General features: G+C 40.5%; 1 protein-coding gene across 1 annotated transcript; it reads right to left on the bottom strand.

The window, feature by feature from the left end:
- Positions 1-1,347: 1,347 nt before the first annotated feature.
- Positions 1,348-3,539, bottom strand: LOC107320820 (coiled-coil domain-containing protein 70-like). Its single transcript, XM_015877036.2, has 2 exons — positions 3,432-3,539; positions 1,348-1,915 (listed from the first exon to the last, which is right to left on the bottom strand). The coding sequence occupies exons 1-2, from the start codon at positions 3,473-3,475 to the stop codon at positions 1,417-1,419; spliced, it is 543 nt and encodes a 180-aa protein (XP_015732522.1). The 5' UTR covers positions 3,476-3,539; the 3' UTR covers positions 1,348-1,416.
- Positions 3,540-19,715: the final 16,176 nt, after the last annotated feature.

Raw genomic sequence — 19,715 nt, 5'->3', positions numbered from 1 at the left:
GGAAAATCCTCATCTTGGTACTTCTTTGAAATCTTCCCCAAGCTGCTAAGTCTCTAGTTCTAGCTCTACTGCAAATCTAATTTTGAAGTTGGCCATGATTTGAGCATCAGACTGGGCCAGGTGACATCCAAAGATCCAAGCATGAGTTATTTAATGTCTCTAATGTAGGTTTAAGGTATTCTACATCGTGTTACTGGAAAAATATTTTGGTACCCATCAAAGACCTACTGATCCTGAAAATGCTGCTTTCTTGGCAGCTGATCAGCACTGAGGTTTCAGAGCAACTTTTGGATTAAGTCATTATGCTTGACATCTGCATCACCTCAGGCTAGCAGGAACGAACAGTCACTAAAAAAGTAAAGGTTTACTTTCTCACTGGAATCAACAGTTCCTGGATTTATCCCAAAATGAAACTGTATATACATGAGAGAAGGTGGGCTGTTGTCTGAGTGTGATGAACACATATTACAGCATTACTTAGCGCTCACTTGTCTGAACTCATTTTGGGCAAGAGGATGGAGAATTAGACATTGCATTCATATTTTGAAAGGGAACGTGCAATGCAGTTGTATGAAGCTGTGAGTGTTCAGCCACTGTAGAGGTCGAAGCACTCTGTGCAGGCAGCTCAGCTGTACCATGGAAATTTTCTGCCTGTCATTTATGTGCTTATCAGGTTGGCTTGCGTGCTTTCTTCTACCCTGCTCTCTGTGTCCTCTTTTCTGCCTTTTTTACTTCTCAAATTTTCAGTAGAAGGTGATATTGGGATATCTGTAACTTCCCTGAATATGAATGAATTAAATGACAGAAATGAGTATTTTGATCTTTTCTAGAAAACGAATGCTGTCATGGAACTCAGAGCAGTGAAACCATAATTATTTCAGAGTAGTACCCTCTGCCCTTTCCATCTCCTAGTATCTGTTAGAGTTCATCCCTTATATTCATCATTGACTAAGATAGTATGTGCATTTCTCTTATCTTTTTGAAACAGATGGTACCCCATGTTGTACACCCCTGTGTGCAAGAACAATCATACCACTGTATGCAAAAGTTTTTTGAATTGATTTTTTCAATCTACCAGGCAACTAATTATATTCACCAATTTCATTAAGTTTTAATGAAAGAGTATTTCTAACACCATCAGATTTTCTGTGTAATTCTACAAGGAGCAGTAGAAATTTGTTGGTTAACATATCCCTAATGAAGTTACGTTTTAGATTCCCCAGCCACATTCACCTGCTGGTGAGTTAGAACCAGGCAGATAAATGGTGGTGTTTCATCAGAGAGAACAGAAACGGTGAGCTGAGATCGGAAAAGGTCAACAGAGCAAATTTGGAAAGAAAAGGCAGATAGTTTCAGAGAGCAGTCAAGGTTTTATTAGTGGAAGAAGGCAGAAATCATTCTAAATTTGTGAGTGCCTCATTGATTTCTGGTCAGTACAGTCGTATTTTCTTCTGTATTTCCAAGGAAATCCTCTTCCCAAAGGTCCAGTTCCTTCTTCCAGAGGTCCAGCTCTGCTTTCCATTGGACTAGCTCCTTTCCCCAGATTTCCATTTCATCCTTTAGCAAGATGTTGACATTGTTCCAAAAGGTCATGTTTTTCTCCCATAGAATCATGTTCTTTTTCCAGGAATCCTTGCTCTTGTCTTGGAAGGCTGAGATCATATCTCTGTTCTCTTCCCAAAATGACTCGTGATTTTCTAATGTGATCTCTTTCCTTTTCCTAAAACTCTGGTTTTCCTTCTGTAATGCTGTCACCTTCTTCTGTAAATCTGTGATTAGGTGGCTTGTCATATTCTTGAAATATAATGTTATCGTGTAACCAAGGGAGAAAGATGATCTAGCAAGTTCCAAAAGCCTGAGATTCCTCCTTGAAAGTGACATGACCACAGGACAGTTGATGATGTGAAGCAAGATCCTATAATGACAGTTATGAAATACAATTAAAAGAACAATAATTCCATGGATGAATTTGTAGCATAGAAAAGAATGAAATAAAACTATTGTCAACTCTACTGTCATTGCAACCCCTACATGGCACTGTATTTTAATTACTGAAACCAAAGACCAAAAGATTAATTAGCCAAATTACTGGAACTTTGTATTCATTCTGCTTTCTCTGCATAAATACCTACTATTAATCTAAAGCCTTTGTTTTACTTAGGATAGGAAAAGAGAGAACTGTGGATAGTTCTGATAGAAGTTTTCCACGGTGCCCTGCTATTAGTTTTCCATCAAATCTGAAAAAGTCACTGTAACATATAATGATAGATCTCTCCAGCAGCAAGTCAGCTGCTTTCTCAGTTGATCTGTTGTCATGGTTGTTTCCATGATGTGAAACATAAAATTTATAGAGAATCAGAAGTACTTCAGGCATAGTTCCATACTGTCAGTATTGATGTATCAACCTGTATCTGAAGAATACACTTCTGTTCAAATAGGATTTAAGGCTCGATGCAGGAATTTTTATGGCTCATGAGAGGAACTGAGGGTGGATGCAGAACTCTGCACTCTGATGACAGTGACAGGGTCCGAGGGAATGACATGGAGCTGTGTCAGGGAAGAGTCAGGTGGGGGTTAGGAAAAGGGTCTGCACCAGAGGGTGGTGGGCATGGAAAAGGCTGCCCAGGGCAGTGGGCACAACCCTGAGATGCTGGAGCTTGGGAAGCATTTGAACAATACTCTCAGATACGGGGGTTAGATTTGGGTGGTCTCATGAGGAGCCGGGAGTTGGTCCTTGTGAGTCCCTTCCAATCTGGGGTATTTTATAAAATGGGTCTGGTGAGAAGATAATGGTGTTTCTGCCCTTTGAATGCATGGATGCCTACAGCTGGCTGATGTCTCAGTGAAATGAAACCCATTTACAAAAAACAAACCTTCCAGGAAGCCTCAGACATTTCCGCTCTGCAAGACATCAGTAAAAAGCTTGACAAAGTGTTGTTTGATTTGCGTAAGTTTAATATGCACTATAAGCATCCATAGCTGCAGCTGGGCATATAAACAGTTTTTTAATAGGTGGTGGAAATGGAAAGAAAATAAAGCCAAACCAGACCTTTCAGAAGTGCAGGCTGCAAAAGTTAGAAAATAATAGATATTCTACTTCAAAGACAGTTATCTGTTTTCTCTCAGGGGTACATTTTATTTTGCCTTTCTGTTTTTATATATTGGTCTCCTGACTTGTCCATTTTTTTCCCTCTGACTCAGTGTATGCCTGTCATACCAGCAGCTTCTTCCCCGTGAATACTTGCAGTCCCTTTGACAAAAAGGACAATAACAAGAGAAAATGTCTCCTCTTTGTTTTGCTTTTAACAGATGTTGGATCCCCTAAACCTGGAGAAACACCTCAGTGCTTCCCCACCATTCCTCTTACCTCACCCTTTCTTTCAATTCTCTACTCTCATGTATATTTCAGTCCCATCCCCATTACTCAGTACCTCTCTATCTGCTTTAGGAGGTCCTTTGCAGTTTCTTTCTCCATGTGCTCCCTGGTGGCCAGCTCCTTGAATTCTGTTGGCAGGGCTTGTGAACTGTTGTGTCACACACCTCCTGTAGTGATGTCACGTGTTGGGCCAGTGATGCTTCTGTCACATTGCTGAACATGCCTGAGAAGCTCTTTAGGATGGCACATAGGTGTAAAGGGAAGAATGGCTCTGCGAAAAGTCAGTGGCACTTTCTCTCTGCTCTTTCTGCTGATGCAGGCAGTTCTGGGGGCAGCCTGTTTTCAATGTTATGCACACATTTGCAGTACCACTGACGTGGGACCAGAAGTGCTGAAGCAAATATCCCATGGGAAATTTGTCTCTTTTGAAATAACCCACAACTGAATGAGATCTCATTAGGGACCCTCGTCAGATCTCTTCTGCCTTGCTGTGTTTTGAGATGTTGAGAATGGAGGATTTCCCATTATAAAATAGTAATATTTAGTATTGCACAAGAGATACATAACTCACAAACTGTGAAATGACTGCACTTCTTTTAGGATCTGCAGGCAACCACAAAAATTGTCAGGGACTCATTTAGAGCAAAAAAGACAAAAGGTAATACAATAAAATAGATGCAGGCAAGCTGTTTCAAATAAAAGTGCTCATTAAATGCGTGGCGTTGGGATTCATGTTGGTATATTCAGGAAGCAAAATTCTCTAGTTATTTTTTGAAGCCAACAATGCTAGAAGCAAGAAAAGCTCAAGAACTGGAAATGATGGAGCTAATATTGCCCTCCATTTGTGACAGCGTTCCCTCCATCTCTAACTCTGTGCCATGCAGACACAGTCTCATCCCTTTCAAGATCATGGGAATCAGGTCTGTCCTTTCCCTGACTATCTCAGCTTCTGACTTCAGTGTGAATAGGGATCTGTTCATTTAACTCAGTTTGTTTCCCTGATTGCAACTTCAGCAGTGACACAGTCGTTTCCTGATGGCTTTTTAATGCTCTGGAAGAGGTTACGCTTGCTGTGGTTCCCTGTCTTGTGCCACAGAAATGAGTTCCAGCAACCCCCAAAGTAACTGGGAGGTGGGGAGCTGGGAGAGGATGATGACTGCTGTTTTTGTAGTAAAAAAATTAGTCAGGGATGTCTTTGTTACATGTGGCCATCAGGACATTAATTTTTCCTGAAACCAAGTGTTTTCTGTGCAGTGTGCTAATACAGTGCTGTGCCACTCTGAGGGACAGCAGCTTGTATCTGTGAAAGAACCAAATCACTCTCTATAGGCAGCTGAAATCACACTGTAAAATGGCATTATGTTCACTCCAGGTTATTTTTTTAGGTTACCATTCATTCTGATATTTTTTCCCCAAAGGGTCCTTACTGGCTTTCTTACAGTACATAAAAGTCATCAGGAAAACACGGTATTCGTATGATAACATTTAGTCCTTTAGATTAATGGACGGTTTTATTTGATATCCTTCAGAGAAGAATGAACTGAAATGCCTCCTTGCGGATATTCTGTGCAGCTCTCCCAGTGCTGATGGGAGGTTCCAGCTGGGTCCTCCCTGCTCAATTCCCAGATATGTCCATCCTGTGCGCTTATTTATGGCTATGCAAATGATTGCTGACGTATGATGTGGGAGCAAGATGTGTTCAGAGGCTCTGTAGAAGGACTTAGGGTCAAGCATCAAGACAGGCTTTCTGCCGTGAGAGGAGAAGAGACATCATCACAGTCTGATTATATTTCAAATTTGACAGCACATTATTCTTTTTTCCTTCTCTTCCTCTTTCCCCTCTCACTTTCTTTCATGGTGAGAGGATGTGCAGCTCCTCACTGCTGGTGGTCAGAAGCTATTCCAGTCCTCCGAATCATGTTTTTTTTTCTGATTTAAACAAAGAGCACCATTTCTTAGGATGGTATTTAAACCCTGGGGCTACATAGCAGCGTTCCCTTTCTTGCTATTGAATATCTCCTTTTTCTCTTTTCCTTCCCCTTTGTCTCTTCTGTTCAGATTGTTTTTTGCCATCACAGCCTCCTGTTTGTTAGCGCCTCCTCATAGCTGTCAGCGCAGTCTCCCCAGTACCTTGGTTACAGCAGTCTGTGTCTGATCCTCCTGTGCTGTGTAAGGAGAGCTTCTGCTGGGAAAAGGAAACACAAACGGGTGTGGGAGAGCGCATTTCTGTGGGTGTGCTCCACGTATTGTTCTTGAAGTATCTGTCCCAAATTGCTAGCTGCTAGACAGAGCTGGAGCAGCTGGTAACGCATCTGCAGTAAAATCTATGAGAAAGTTATCAAAATTCTTAACATGAGCATGACAAGTAAATTAAGATGTGTGGGCTGAAATGTACCCCCAAACGAATCCTTATGCTCTGACAAATCTGAGCAGTTCGCATACTTTTGTATCACTTTGCATTTCTTCCTCGGGGTGGGTACGGTTATGATACAAAAAGTGAATCCGTTAAGGTCTGACCAATTCACTGATATTTTAAGCAACTGGAAATAAAGTAATAATATAAAAAACTTGCAATGGGATTCTATGCGTCTCCTACACAACATGTTACCTGCAGTAAGAATATGCACCAGCTGCCTTTACAGCCCAGATGAATTGGAAGCATTCTGTCAGCTTAATTAGGCAAGAAGGACTTAACCAAGAAAAAACACACACTGTTTGCCCTCCCCAGCCCTGCTCCTGGCTGGACAGCCAGACTGCTGAATGAACATCCTTCATCATAACGTGATGTATGTTAGCCTGACATCATTGGACTCAGCGATCCCTTGTGTTCTGTGCTGTGACCATGCTGTAACTCAAGCAGACCAGCCCCTCCTGAGTACAAGTGTGCTACACAGGGAGCAGTACCTGATGATGTGGTGATTCCTACAGAGACGAGTTTATAATGTTGTTCAGAATTTATAAGCTATAAGCGTAGATCCCTCAAGCAACTCACATGAATGCAGCTTGACACCAAAGTCTGCTTTGAAAATGCCTTTCCTGCTAGCAGAGGCTTTGGCTTATTAGAGCAATAATGCAGCATTTAACTAAGATGCTGTTACCCTGTCTGCTGTACTGGTTTCCTTACCATGTTTTCTATCTCAGAGGAGTAATACTGCCTCAAAGCCATGTAGTCCACTGCAGACATTTCATCAAAAAATCTTTTTTTTCAGGGCTTCTGATTATAGCAATACCATGTTCCAAAAGGCCTGGTCACCGTCATATGCTATCAGCCGGAGTTATACAATGCTGTGTTAAATATTTCAGAAGAAATTAGAAGTTAATTCAGTGGCACCGATCATCGCCTTGTTCTGGTATGTGATTAAAGAGGTGCTGTCAAAGTGGGTAGCACAGAAATTAACTTAGTTTGACAAGTGTCTCATTTAGTAGCTCTTTTCTTGAGTATTCTACTCCTGCTTCCTTGACTTTGAATTCAATGCTGAGCCAAAACACAAAAGCAACTGACAACAGATTTCTTCTTGGTCTTGTTTCAGACAGGCCTTCAGAAAAGATACAGGCTGCCTGGTGGTGAAGCATCAGGAAATGAGAATCAGGCAGTTGTTTGCCTCTTAATTTTCCTTGACTGTTATATAGATGGCTGCCATTTCTGCCACGCAGGAGGTCTGCTTTCACATTAAGCTCACAGAGCCAGATCCTTTGCAATAACATCTTTCCAGGTCGTGCCTCCCATCTTGACTGGCAGCAGTGATTCCCGCTGGCCCAGCATGTAGGAACAGAGTGGGTGAAAAGCCAGTGAGTGGCACTAGGTGTAGATGTTATTTCTGCTTTTCTATTTAGTGTCTCAATGTCTCACCACTTCTGGGGTAATGTGAACAGTTACATCACTGCTGGAAACTATGACTCAGACAAGGATCCACAGGAGAAACTACGCTGCCCAGGAGAAGCAATTAGTTTGCTTATAACAAAGGCCATTAAAACTAGCTAGCCTTTTCATATTGTCTCCCAAAATATAGACAGTACAGTCCACAATGGGAGAGGTTGAGAAAGGAAAAGAGGCTGAAATAGAAAACGCTGACAAGGTCAAAATCAGATGTTCACATGGATGGTACATGACGAAGTCAGACTCCTAAAGGTCCCACTCGTTGGAGGCAAGTGTGCGGCATGCCAGGACAGACAAGCTGAGTGGTATTGTTATTCCCTCTCATGCTGGCTTTAATTGTGATGGGAATCATCAGTGACACCGAGCTAAAACTCTCATTCTGCAATCTCATTAGGATTGAATTCCCGCTCTCTGCTTTGAATGCAGTGAGGAGTTGACGCACGCACAGGAGCAGGGTGAGGAGGAAATCCTTGTTCTCAGACGGAAACTAAGAGCACCAAAGCCAACACCGTCAGTGCAGATTTTCTTTTTTAGTTTGTAACGTTAGCAAAGCACAGCTTGGGGCTTTTCATGATAAACTGTCTGAATTGCAATTGCGTTAAAAGGCAAATAAAAGCTGTGGTAATCATACAAAGTCATTGCTAGATAATTCAGATTTCATCTTCTCCCAGAAATGGGCATTAATACCAATTTTAGTGCAGTTCTGGCTGTAGTTTTGTCCCCTCTGAATGCTGTTGATAATATAGCTCTGTGCTTCCTAGTGATTTTCATACTGGCAGTGATTGCTACATAGGCAGTCAGAACCATTTTCCCCCTAAGTATAAAAGCACCTTTTTTCCCCCAAATGATAAGCTTGAGAGGTGTCCTATAAAGAAAAGTAACACTTTGTTAACTGTGCAGTTGACGTACACAGCTAGGTTGTCATTTTCTACATAAAGCTAGTATTGAATGCTAAATAGAGGTAGATGGGACAAGTGTTTCCCTTCTGGAGAAGCCTGTTCTGGTTTGGATGCGATACAAATTGGTAGCGATCTCTATGTCAGGTTTGCTTTTTATTCCAAGTGCTTATGTCACAGTAGGTTGTTTCCTTATGCTTTCCTGTGCAACCTACTCTTCTGGACCTGCTTTAACAGGGAGCTGGACAAGTTGATCTCCATAAGCCCCTGTCAACCCCTACCATTCTGTGATTCTGTGCTGTCCACTAAGCTGTAGGTTAACATGAGTATTCTTGCACATTTGTGGGTTTTTTTGTTTTTTTGTTTTTTTTTTTTTTTAATTTAAAAGAAGATAAAGAAAAAAGATGTGCTTCTTGCATTGTACTGCATTGCTTCCTCAGATCTGAGCAGCAAGAGAAAGTGCTGGAATCTTCTGTCCCTTACAGTTATTGCTGCATGGGTGAATTTCTTAATGGGATTGTTGGGAAATTATTTTGAGTTGTTCGTTTGATTTTCTAAAGGAGACATTTCCCAGTGATGGGAGATGAACTCTTCATTACTCACATTGCTGCTACGACTATTGCGACTATTGTCAGAAGCATCTCTGTTCCATACATGAAGATCAGAATACCTTGAACCTTTTGGGTACACTGCCTAAAATGCTAATGTTAGTTCTGAGCATCCAGAAATTCATCCCTGAAGTAATAGATTAATTTTAAGTATTCAGAGTATCTTTGTAAAGTGGCTTATTTTTAATTTCGCTTTTGGCTTCTGATCTTTTACATTTGGAATTACAGAAATTTCTGCAGTTGAGGGGTATGAAACTGTCCTTTTCATTAAGAGAAGCAGATATCGTCATGATGTTAGATCGTTTTAAGAGCTGTCTGTCTTCCACTTGCCACATCTTACTATAAATAAATGTGAACAAATTACCTGCTAAAATCCGTGACCTGCATTCCACTGTTTTCAAAAGCAGAAACTCTTTTACCCCATGTCTTTACAAAATTGCATACAGCATCCTAAGACAGAGAAAATAGGAGCCATATCATGTTAATGTTGAGATTAATGATGGCTGAGTTTCCTTCCTTGCAGAGCCATTTGCTGGATTGGGCATTGCTCTTCTTGGTATGCTTCCATCCATGAGTTCCTATCAGAAGCCTCTAGAAGGGGAACTGTGCACTTCTGCTTGTGTCCTCCAAATCCTTGCCGAGAGCGCAGTTATTGTACCTCACAGCAAAACCTCAAAGTGAAAAACTCTTGTTTTCTTTTTTCACCTTTTTATTGCTACCATTGCAATGCTTCACTTATAAATTATGCACTGTTTGCCCTCTTGAAATTGTCTGCTTTTTTGAGTTTTATGCTTTCTATTTTTTTTTCCTTCCTACTGCTTTAGGTCACTTTGTATGGTGCGTGACTCTGAGTGCTATTTATGGGGATTTGATTTATTGCCTTATTCTCTCAAATCTAGCCAGTCTATTTATGAATTGCGTTTTGCTCTCTCAGAACCACAATTTCCCTGCAAACTAGACTAACATGGTTTTGAAAAAGTCCTTTCCAAACAAGATGTACTTCACATTTAGTCTTCAGCATCTTTTCCAAGGAGAAAAACAATTCAGCCCAGCTAATCTTTCTTACACATGTTCCTCCTTTCATTATTTTAAAAAATGGTAGAAGGAGCCTATTTGTGCTATTCTGGCTTCAGAATTTATTCCTCTGAGTTCCAAACTGTGTTGCACAACAATAGATCGACTTAGCTTTTTGTACAACAGATGGCAAACAGATTAGATGGGAGAGACTGTCAGGCCCAGTCATGAAATGTGGGATTTCTCAGCCTACAGGAAGGTCTGGCTAATACAACACAGGAACTGATAGAAACCAAATACTGGATTAACGCAGGTTGTCTGAAATGGATTAGACACACACATCTAAGCAACTGACGATCCCACTTGTATTGTGTCAGTCTCATTTTCTGAACTAAATGATACAGAAGAGATTCAAGCAGGAGTGTCCAAGGAGAAGGGGACTTCAACACATTTTCCTTCTGCATCTGCAAATGAGGTATCAGTGTGTGTGGCCGTGGCATCTGCTGCTCTTCTGTTGTTTGGAGCCTGTGTCCACAACCAGGTGGGTGAGCGGCTTAGTGAACCTTTGTGAAGTTTAGGAGCTGGAAAGAGCTGAGGTTACTGTGGAAGGAATTTCTCTGGTCCTAATCCTAACATGCTTCAAACTATCATAAGTGCATGCAATTCCACTGAGTCCAAGGAGGTTGTTTTCACTCAAATTAGACTTGGATTTTGTAACGCACCACTTTGAAAATAGCTATTTAAAAAACATTTAAAAATACCCACTGCATACTTTTCACATCTGCTTTAGAATCAATACTGAGCAGGTGCTTCTATAGAATCAGAAGTAGAATGAGTTATGAGTGTGGTCTAAGATAATGAACCCCTGTATAAACTACCTGTCTGAGAGAATACATGTCTGCATGCTAATAAGGCCAATATGCAGGGACTAAGCATCTTACATGCTTTGTTTCAGTTGTTCTGTGCTTCTTTGTAGGCTGATCTTGCTCAGGTTTGGCTGTGTGAGAGTCAGTCCTCCCTCCAGATTTTCTGTTGTTATCTTAGCAGGAAGTTTGCCCAGTAAACTGATGTAAATAAATGATTAGGCTGAGTTTTCCTGCTTTGGATTGTAGCTACATGTCTTTACAGCTCTTCGAGGTCAGCTTCATGTCAGTGTAACCACTTCAACATCAGAAAAGTAGTGCTTGGTTCATGGTAGAAGAAAAAGAGATGGGGAATCATAAGAGACATTCATAAGTTTTTGTCATGTAAATGAATGGGAAAATCATGTTATTTCCACTCCAATGTAACTTATTCCAGACATCCATGCTTGCTCTGCCTGCCATGCTGTTAATGGTGGGGAGCAGTGGATACTGCAGAGAGGGCAGGGGCCCAGAACAGCCAACCTTACCCTGAGCGCTGCTGCTGTGCGTAGCTTCATCTCTGCCCTCCTGCCTCCCCTGGTCCTGAGCTCAGCTGATAAGTGGACAGGAGTAAAGGCACAGTGCCTTGCTCAGAGGGATCCGGTCTGTGTTTGGGACTGGGGTTGTACTGCAGCACATGGTGCAAACACTGCTGATTTTCCTGCTCTGGCATTACTTGTTTTTGGCATTCCCATCTCCTAAACACTTTAAGAAGTGTATACAAACTGGGGACACAGTCTCAGGTTGTGGCTTATACTGGGTATTGCTGCCTGGTTTTGTGCCTGGCAGAAATATTTAAATCTCATTGCTGTGTTGTTGTTCTGTGAGTTGTTCATGGAGCTGCTTCATTATCCAGCAGCGGAGACAGCCTACTGAGCATGGAATTTGTTTCCAAGGGAATTGCTTCCTGGCCTCTAATCAAGTGGATGTTTTTTAGTGCTATAATATCAGATTATTCAGTGTTGTCATATGGGTACTCTGCAATGTTTTTCTATTGTTACAACATCAACATTTCATTAAGCTGAATGTTATTATGCAGTTTCAATTATCCGAGTCTTGCTTCTGCAGGCATTTCTAGCACCTCTGTGTTAAAGCTAAATGTTTAATTTATATTTTTGTGTTTTATGTGAAAGCCTGGAAAGCTCCTGGTTTGAGCCAGGCAGCGGAGAGCTGCCCCCTGTGCCAGAAAGGTTACTCTAAACTATGCATAGTAAGTCCCTTAGTAGGACTGTGGATTTGTCATACCTTTCCATTTTGAATTTGATGGCATGATTTGGAATTTAGGTAAAACTAATAATAAACAGCAACTTACAAGAGTAGTACAGTGTGATGACTCACAGGGCACAGCAACCTGCTTAGGACATAGAAAAAGGCAGAATAGACCTTTCAGTGATCTAAAAATTACTGGCTGGAGTTTAGATCAGATGAATTCTTAGAGGTGTTGGACACAACTGCCACAGACACTGCAGTAGTCAGGAGGAGGAAGCAGTCAGTAAGTGCTGCTCTCTTGCATGGGATTTTGTGTTTGTGCACTTCGGTCTCATTTCACTGGGACAATTGCTTTGTTTTAAGATAGCCCATGGTCCATAGACAAATGTTGGGTCAGGGCAGGTATCAGCTGAGGAAGGTGCGGACTTGTTGTTTCATCCTCTTCTAGTGAGAAACCTCCTGCAGGAAGGCACTGGAGAATTTCTTTGGGCTGTTGCACAACACGAGTGCACAGTGGTTGTGTAGACACTGTATTGAGTACTTTGATTTTAGTGATGTTTCCATATAGTACAGACACCTTATGGCCGTGTTTTGCTTCAGCTCCTATGCATCTAAATGACTTCAACACTGCTCTCAGCTGCCATAAAATTGTACTCTGTGTAGGTTTTTATTCTGTAACCAGTAAGTTAAACTTTCACAACAGGGAAGTTAAATCTCAAATAGGTCCTGACAGCTCTATTAATCATATAAAAGCCATGATTTTTGTTATGCGTCTTTACAGAGAATTTTATGCATAAAGAATTGCCTGTTTAAATCTGAATTCTCTTCACAGGAGAAAAATGCATCTCTGAGAATAACAGCCTGGAAAATGTAGCAGAGCTGTGCTGATGGACCAGAGCAGCCAGGCCACTGGCAATCAAAGAAAGCAGCAGCAGTTGATCAAATATTCCCAGGTAATTGACTACACTGCAGGCATTGTAATGAGTTCCCCAGCAGAAACAAGATGAGCTGCTAAGCAAACGCACCACTGAAAATGCAAAACTGGTTCTGAAGTAAAGTAGATATTGTCAGGTAAGTAGAAATCAGCTCCTTATCCCTGTACATGTTTCAAAATGAATAATAACAAAGATAAAAATGGGTAGGGAGGAATGTGATGGAGTGTTCTTTGATCTGTGTCTTAGAGGAAGAACTGATTGTCACAAGGCCTACACTCAGCTTCCAGGTTGCTGAAAGGTGTTTGTATAAGTGGAGGGCAGTTATGTTATCTGCTGTCACATCATGTTCATCCTTCATTTCTCACTGGACGTGTATCTTATATAGGAGGTGGTGTACAACTTACAGAAACAATGTTATGGATGAAGTGATCTACTCAGAAATGCCCACTGAATTTAGCATAGGGGAAGACTATGGAGCTTGCCTTGATCTATGTTAAATTTGCATTAATGTTGAAAATGTAGGTATGTTGAAAGACCTATGCAGTGAAAATGAATATTTTCTTATGACTTTGCATGAATTATGAAGATAGCAGCAGCCAAGTATGGGTAATGCTCTGACCACTATATTGAATTCATTTAAAGGACCTCTGTGTGCTTTGGCGTAGTTGTTGCAGGGGATCATTATTCTCTCTGCATTGGCATGGAGAAAATGTATAGCCAACTTGGTTTCGTGTTTGAGAACCAAGATTTGGATTAGATGAGGGGACAAACTGGAGTGATCTGCAGGAGTGAGAAGGATTACTGTGAGAGGAAAGAGCCCTTCTGGTTAGGGCTCTGAAACACATAGCTGGGAAGAACATGGCGTGTTTGATAGTTTCATATTTTAATTGGAATTCTGCTCTGTGGTTCTGTCGTATTTCAGGATGCGTACAGTTCAGGAAATTCTACAGACAGTGCGATACTGGATTCTTATTCAAGAGGGGAAAAAATATTTTGGGGCTTCATGGCACCAACCTAAAAAGGTTAAAAGAAAATTTGCAATTACAACTTAAAGCCATGAGCAGGCAAAGCATTTTGTTTGGTTCACTGATTGGAAAGAGTCTCTGTTCCTGCTAACACAGCTCCTTGGATTGCTTAAGTCACAATCTGGTGGGAAATGAAGCACTGTTGTTTGTATGTTATAGTTCCTTGTCTTTGAGTATAATTGCAATTATGTTCTGTAGCTATAACAAATACTCTGAATGTATTATAAGAAGGCAGGAGGGAAAGAAAAGCCTGCTGCATTGCAGTCCAGAGCCTATTCCCAATTCCTAATATAATTTACTTACAATGGATTCTGCAAATTATTCATAAAATAGCAGCAGGCCTCATTTAACAACATGACAGGGCTGCATGTAATTAGAACTATTTTAAAGTGTTTTTACTTCCCTATAGATCAATTGTTCCCACTATAAATGTTTCTAGAGCAACACATACGTTTTTTCACTGTAAAGTGCCTTCAGCCAGCTGTGAAAGTGAATATGTGGCTGTAGCATGGGAGTACCAAGTGTATGGTCTGGCTGAACCTGTCTACGGTAACCTGTTCTTAAGATGGCTAACCTGTTTCTTGTCAAGAATTAGCAAAGTTATGGAGCTTTGCAGAGACAAAAACGGAACCATGCTCCCCTCATTTTCAATATCATGATTGGGCCAAACCATTGTAGTTGACTCATTTCATCCAATAGAGAATCGAGATTCTCTTTACGCATCCCAGTATGGTGTCATTATAATTTCACCAACTCTGCCATTTTCTCTGATGTGACAAAACAGAAAGCATGTATTTATTTTATGTACCTAGAGAGGTATCTCTACTATAACTTAATTTAAAACACTTTTGGTTTTACTTGAGATTTTAATGTTATGACAGTTTCCAAGGTATTGGATGCCTAATGACACTGAGATGGTGGTCATAGGCAGTCTAGCTTGTCCGAGGAAACTGATAAAGATCAGTATCCTTTTTGAAAGCATCCACTGCTCTAAGTCTGCTTTAAGCTATTTGATGAAGTAAAGAGATCACAGGTCACTTTAAAGACTGTATCTCATCTGACAAGTTGTTGGAAGGGAGGAAACGACAGGGAAGAGGAGCTGCTGCTTCATGACATTTCCATTGCAGAGCTTATGTGTGTGAAATGCTAAACAAACAAACAATAATAACAAAACAACCACCAACCAACAAACAAAAACACGCAAAAAACCCCTTCAGTATTCCTATTCATAATGTTTGAAAGCTTAATGCAGAACTCACCAAAGTCTATGGGGATATTTTCATTAACTTCATTGGGCTTTAGATCAAGCTGTGAATGGTTGTTATGTTCCATTTAGATAATGATCTCCCCCTTTCTCTCTTCTCAGCTTGTTCAAGTTTGCTTTGCCCACAGCATTATTTTATATGTCATTTGTCTCCTTTTCTCTAGTGTTTCTTTGCCAGTGGCCTAACTTTAAATGGGACTTAGATTAGCTATGTAATTACGTTTTCTGGGTCTGTGTTGAACATTAATTCATGTGTCCAAATCACAAAGCGTTTAAGTTAGATGATGCCATTGATATTTAGGAGGTCAATCTTTTACAAGAGAAATTAAAGATCAGAAGAGTTGGACTTTGTTGATATTTATTCCCACTTTAGACCCCACCTTGTCAGGTCTTTGCAAATATTACCAGCTCAGTCACCTATTGTTCAAGGTGAGGGGAGTAAGGCTAGTGTCTTAGAAGGGAGCATACCAAAGCATAAGCATGGTGGATCTTGGAGTTTTCAAGCAAGCTTAAAACAAGAACATGCCTGTAGCTCCTGCAGACTGTGGTGATTTATCTCCCCCAGTGACCAGCCTAGCCAGTCCCCAAAATAGAAAGGACAGTTTATAATAATGAATGAAACTGCCCAGGGACATATCCCTCACACGTTTTGTTTCCCATTTTGTGCACTAACATGCTGTTCCTGTATACATTCACAAGAACACCTGGACTATACAGGACTCAATTTCTGTCCTCGAGATGAGTCAAGCGTTATCTAAAAAAATCAGTTTTTGGTACAATTTTCTCATAAATGTATCATATTTGATGAAAAGGGATGGAAAAACCAGTGGCTTGTCATTAGTGGATAAAACGTTTTCAGTTCATTAAGTCCTTAGAGTAACGCCTGGAGGGTGAAAAAGTCCTCAGTGCTTCCTTGGGATCTCAGCAGGTGCATCTGAAGACTGTCTGGAACCATATTAGCTAACAAGTTAGTTAGTTAAAGAGATATTTTTGGAGATCAGATTCTGCCCTGCACTTCAACACTCTATCCTTGCGCAGCAAGTCATGGCACTTAAACACAAGCTTTAATTTTAATGGGCTTTTGCTGGTGCATATGTGTAAGTGCTCTGAGGAAATGGTGCTGATGGGAGGGAGACTGTAGAAAAAGGGAAGCAGATAAATGCAGTTGTCTGGAGAAAGAAGCAATGGCTGGGCTGTGCTGTACAGGGGAGACGTTACTAACTGGAAAACATCTTATTAAACATTCAAGGAGGGAGAGGCTTTTACCAGGCAAATATTTCCCAAGGAGCACACCTGGAATCATCTCCCTCTAATGATCAGTGTCTACCAAGGTAAGAAAATCTGTCCAGCTGAGATGTCAAATTTTAGGACTGACAAAAACTTTGAGAACTTTTATGATGGAAAAGTGTGTCCTAAAAAAAACCCCAAACACAGTCAAAAATAAGAATTTGGAAGGTAAGTTTTCAATCTATGAAAGTGAGTCTTTTCTAGAATTTCCAGAACTGTTTATAGAGCCAGAAAGCAAACCTTCACTCAGAAGTCACTAGCTGGCAGTTTTTGCTTGGCCTGTGGAGTCTTTTGCTCACACCAAGATCCTTGACTTGAGTTTGAAAGCTCTCGTGACAGATAAGTACCCTGAATACCATACATAGATTCAGTCACTTTGTGGCCTAACAAACCTTTGAATGCAGCAACATTTTCTCCATTTTTTTATTTTTATTTTTTTAAACATCTCCTTTTTCTATAGAGGAAAGGAAAAAGCATCATAACAAATTCCCAAGCAGATTTTCTGCCTGCCCATTTATATGCATAGCTGATACCTCCCTGCATAGTCCACCAACAGATGCACAGTAGCACAAAGACTTGGGAAGAAAACTCATTAGAAAAAGAATCCACATTTGCTGTTTTTTTACAGCCCTGGTGTTTAGTTATGTACAGCTTTCAGCAGTTATCTTTTTCAATAGATGTTCTGCAAGCTGTTCAAAGAGAAAATGTGAGACAGTAAATGCTAACAAAGAGACATCCTACAGTTTCCCATATTGATAAGGAAATCCAGCTGATTTCTGTAAACAAGATTTTTTTCTTCCTATGTGTCTGCCAACATCAGGGCTCTGCAACTATGCATAGTAACCCTTATGGCAGGAGTCCCATAGGCCTTTAAAGAGGGTTTTTAACCCGTAATTTCATCTCACCTGTGATGTTGTGTGGGTGTAGGCAGACAAAGGGATAAGGCATTCCTTTCCTATGTTAACACTCCAACTGGCATATTAAATGAGCAGAAAAAGGACTTCAGTCCCAGATCTTTGCGTAGCTGCTTCCAGCCTGGGCAGATCCTGTCCCTCACCAGGCTGTGCAATGTGATGTTCAAAGGATATTGTCAAAGTGAGAACTACTTAAAGGCTAAGTAGTTAAATGACTAAAGCCATAAGGATGCCAATAGGAGTAGTAAGGCACTGGTATTAAATGGTGCATGTACATTTATCATGGCATTTGCTGACTGGCAAAACTTCTGTTTAGTAACACAGATAAGTCCAGAGACATACTTCATTACACAGAGTTTCAATGATGAAGTGATGGTCCATAAAGAGAAAGGAAGTTTAATTTTTCTTTCAGGTAGGCTTCTCTTTTGGCAAGTTTCTTGTTAATTTCTTTTATTTAACTGTTTTCATTGCAGCTCAAGACTCTTTCCCCTCTGGGACAATAGTCAGGCACTTAACAACATATCAACATCATAATTCTCCAGTTTAATACCTCTAGGCTCAAATAGCCCTGTCGGACCAGAATCTTCTGGGTTCAATTAGAGTGAAGAGTAGAACTGAAAAGAGGAGATGGATGCTGAAATGGGGAAGGCCCCAACTGACCTGAACTGAATATACTATCTCTAGCAGTTCTGATTCCTCAGCATCAATCACAGACACTCTTTTCTTTCTTGAGGAAAGAAGTTGTTTTCTGATAAAGGCACGGTGCTTCTGCATCATTCTAAGCTCAGCTGCTTCCCATGCATTGAACAGTACCAGATCATTACATGCTGGTGCTGTCTGACCTGCTGTATTGTTAATACAATAAGCAAGGCTGTGGGTTGATCTTCTTGGACTGAAAGAGAGTGGGAGAGAGACTAAAAAGAAAAAAAGCCTTGCTTGAGTGCTGTGCCCACTTGAAGCCTTGCTATGATGGGCAGCAGTTCCTTATGTTGTTGCAATTGCTACAGCTTTCCCTGCTACCAATGCATTCTTACTGTAACAATCAAAAACACCTCAATTATTCCATCTTACAGCTTTGACTTTTCTGTTCTGAATCAACTTGTGGCCATAGGGATTCACAACCTTGTAACTCTTGCATATGGCCTCAGTCCAGAAAAGTACTTAAGCACATACTTAATTTTAATTTTGAACTAAATGGGGCAGTGAATCACATGCTCCAGTCTCAAATGAGGTTGAAATTAAAATCAACTGTATGTCTCTGTTTTCCTGCACGAAGACTGCGTGCACTACTTATAGTGCTTGCCAGCATTTCCATTACTGAAAAGTATTCATTCCGCCTGCTTTGTATCATCTATTTCTTAATCATTCTTGAATTGTTTTCTTTGCTTCTTCATCAGATGGTTCTTATTTCTATGAGGACCTGTGATAAAAATTTGGCACGCACAAACTGATATGAAGATAGAATCCCAAGACAATTACCTTGTGGAATTTTTTCTCTTTTGCCTTTTTTGCAACTCCTTTAGTTTAATCCCGATCACTGATACAGTCATTAAAAGGCAATTTGAAACAGCCCGTGTTGCCTCTTGTGATCAAAGAATTTTAAATCATATTTGCCGTGTTGAAAATACCCTGGAGAACAGAAGAAATTGTGATGATTCGCAGTTGCCTGATTAGAAGCAAATAATCAGAAATTAATTTCATCAAGTCCTAAACTCAACATCATCCAAAAAGATAGAGATAAGGTGATCTTGTTCCTAGATCTTACTTTGTAAATTGTTCAGCTAAAGAATATTGAAGTGATGTCTCATCTGCTTTATGAACATGGCATAAACTGGCATAATATTATGTAATAATGGGACAGTGAGCAGGAAGAAATGGAGAGAACATATGTAAGTGGCTGATCACAGACTAGTCAATTGCTTGTGCTTTGCTTTTTGTATTGTTATGCTTTTCCATTTAGGAAGGGTCATGGATTCAGCTTCTCGTCATTGGCCTAGAGCTCTGGGCTTAGAGATTTGAGGTGTTAGATGTACATGGATTCTGGTAGCACTTTAAAAGTAGTAAGGCAGAATAAGTTGTCAGAAAGAAAAGTCCATTACTTAAGCATTAGATTTGGAGTGCTTACAAGAAAATATAATTTTTTTGATTATTCTGAAGGGCCATCTGTATTATGTAGTATGTGATTTGAACTCAAATTGGGAAATCCTGTCTAATGACATTATCCAGTATACACAGTTGTTTACTGTGTCTCTATTATGTGCATGGAATTCTGGTAAAATAGTCATTATCTTGATAAATTCTGGTCATGCTAAGCATGCAGAGAAGGGCGGGTGGGGGTGGGAGTGGGGGTTATAGATATCCAAAGTCTCAATGTTAGTTGACAAACCAGGACATTTTTAACCTGCTTA

This window comes from Coturnix japonica, chromosome 14 (assembly GCF_001577835.2).
Source record: "Coturnix japonica isolate 7356 chromosome 14, Coturnix japonica 2.1, whole genome shotgun sequence".
Lineage (NCBI taxonomy): Eukaryota > Metazoa > Chordata > Aves > Galliformes > Phasianidae > Coturnix > Coturnix japonica.
The sequence above is the reverse complement of the archived record's forward strand: the minus strand, read 5'-3'. Positions and strand labels throughout refer to the sequence as shown.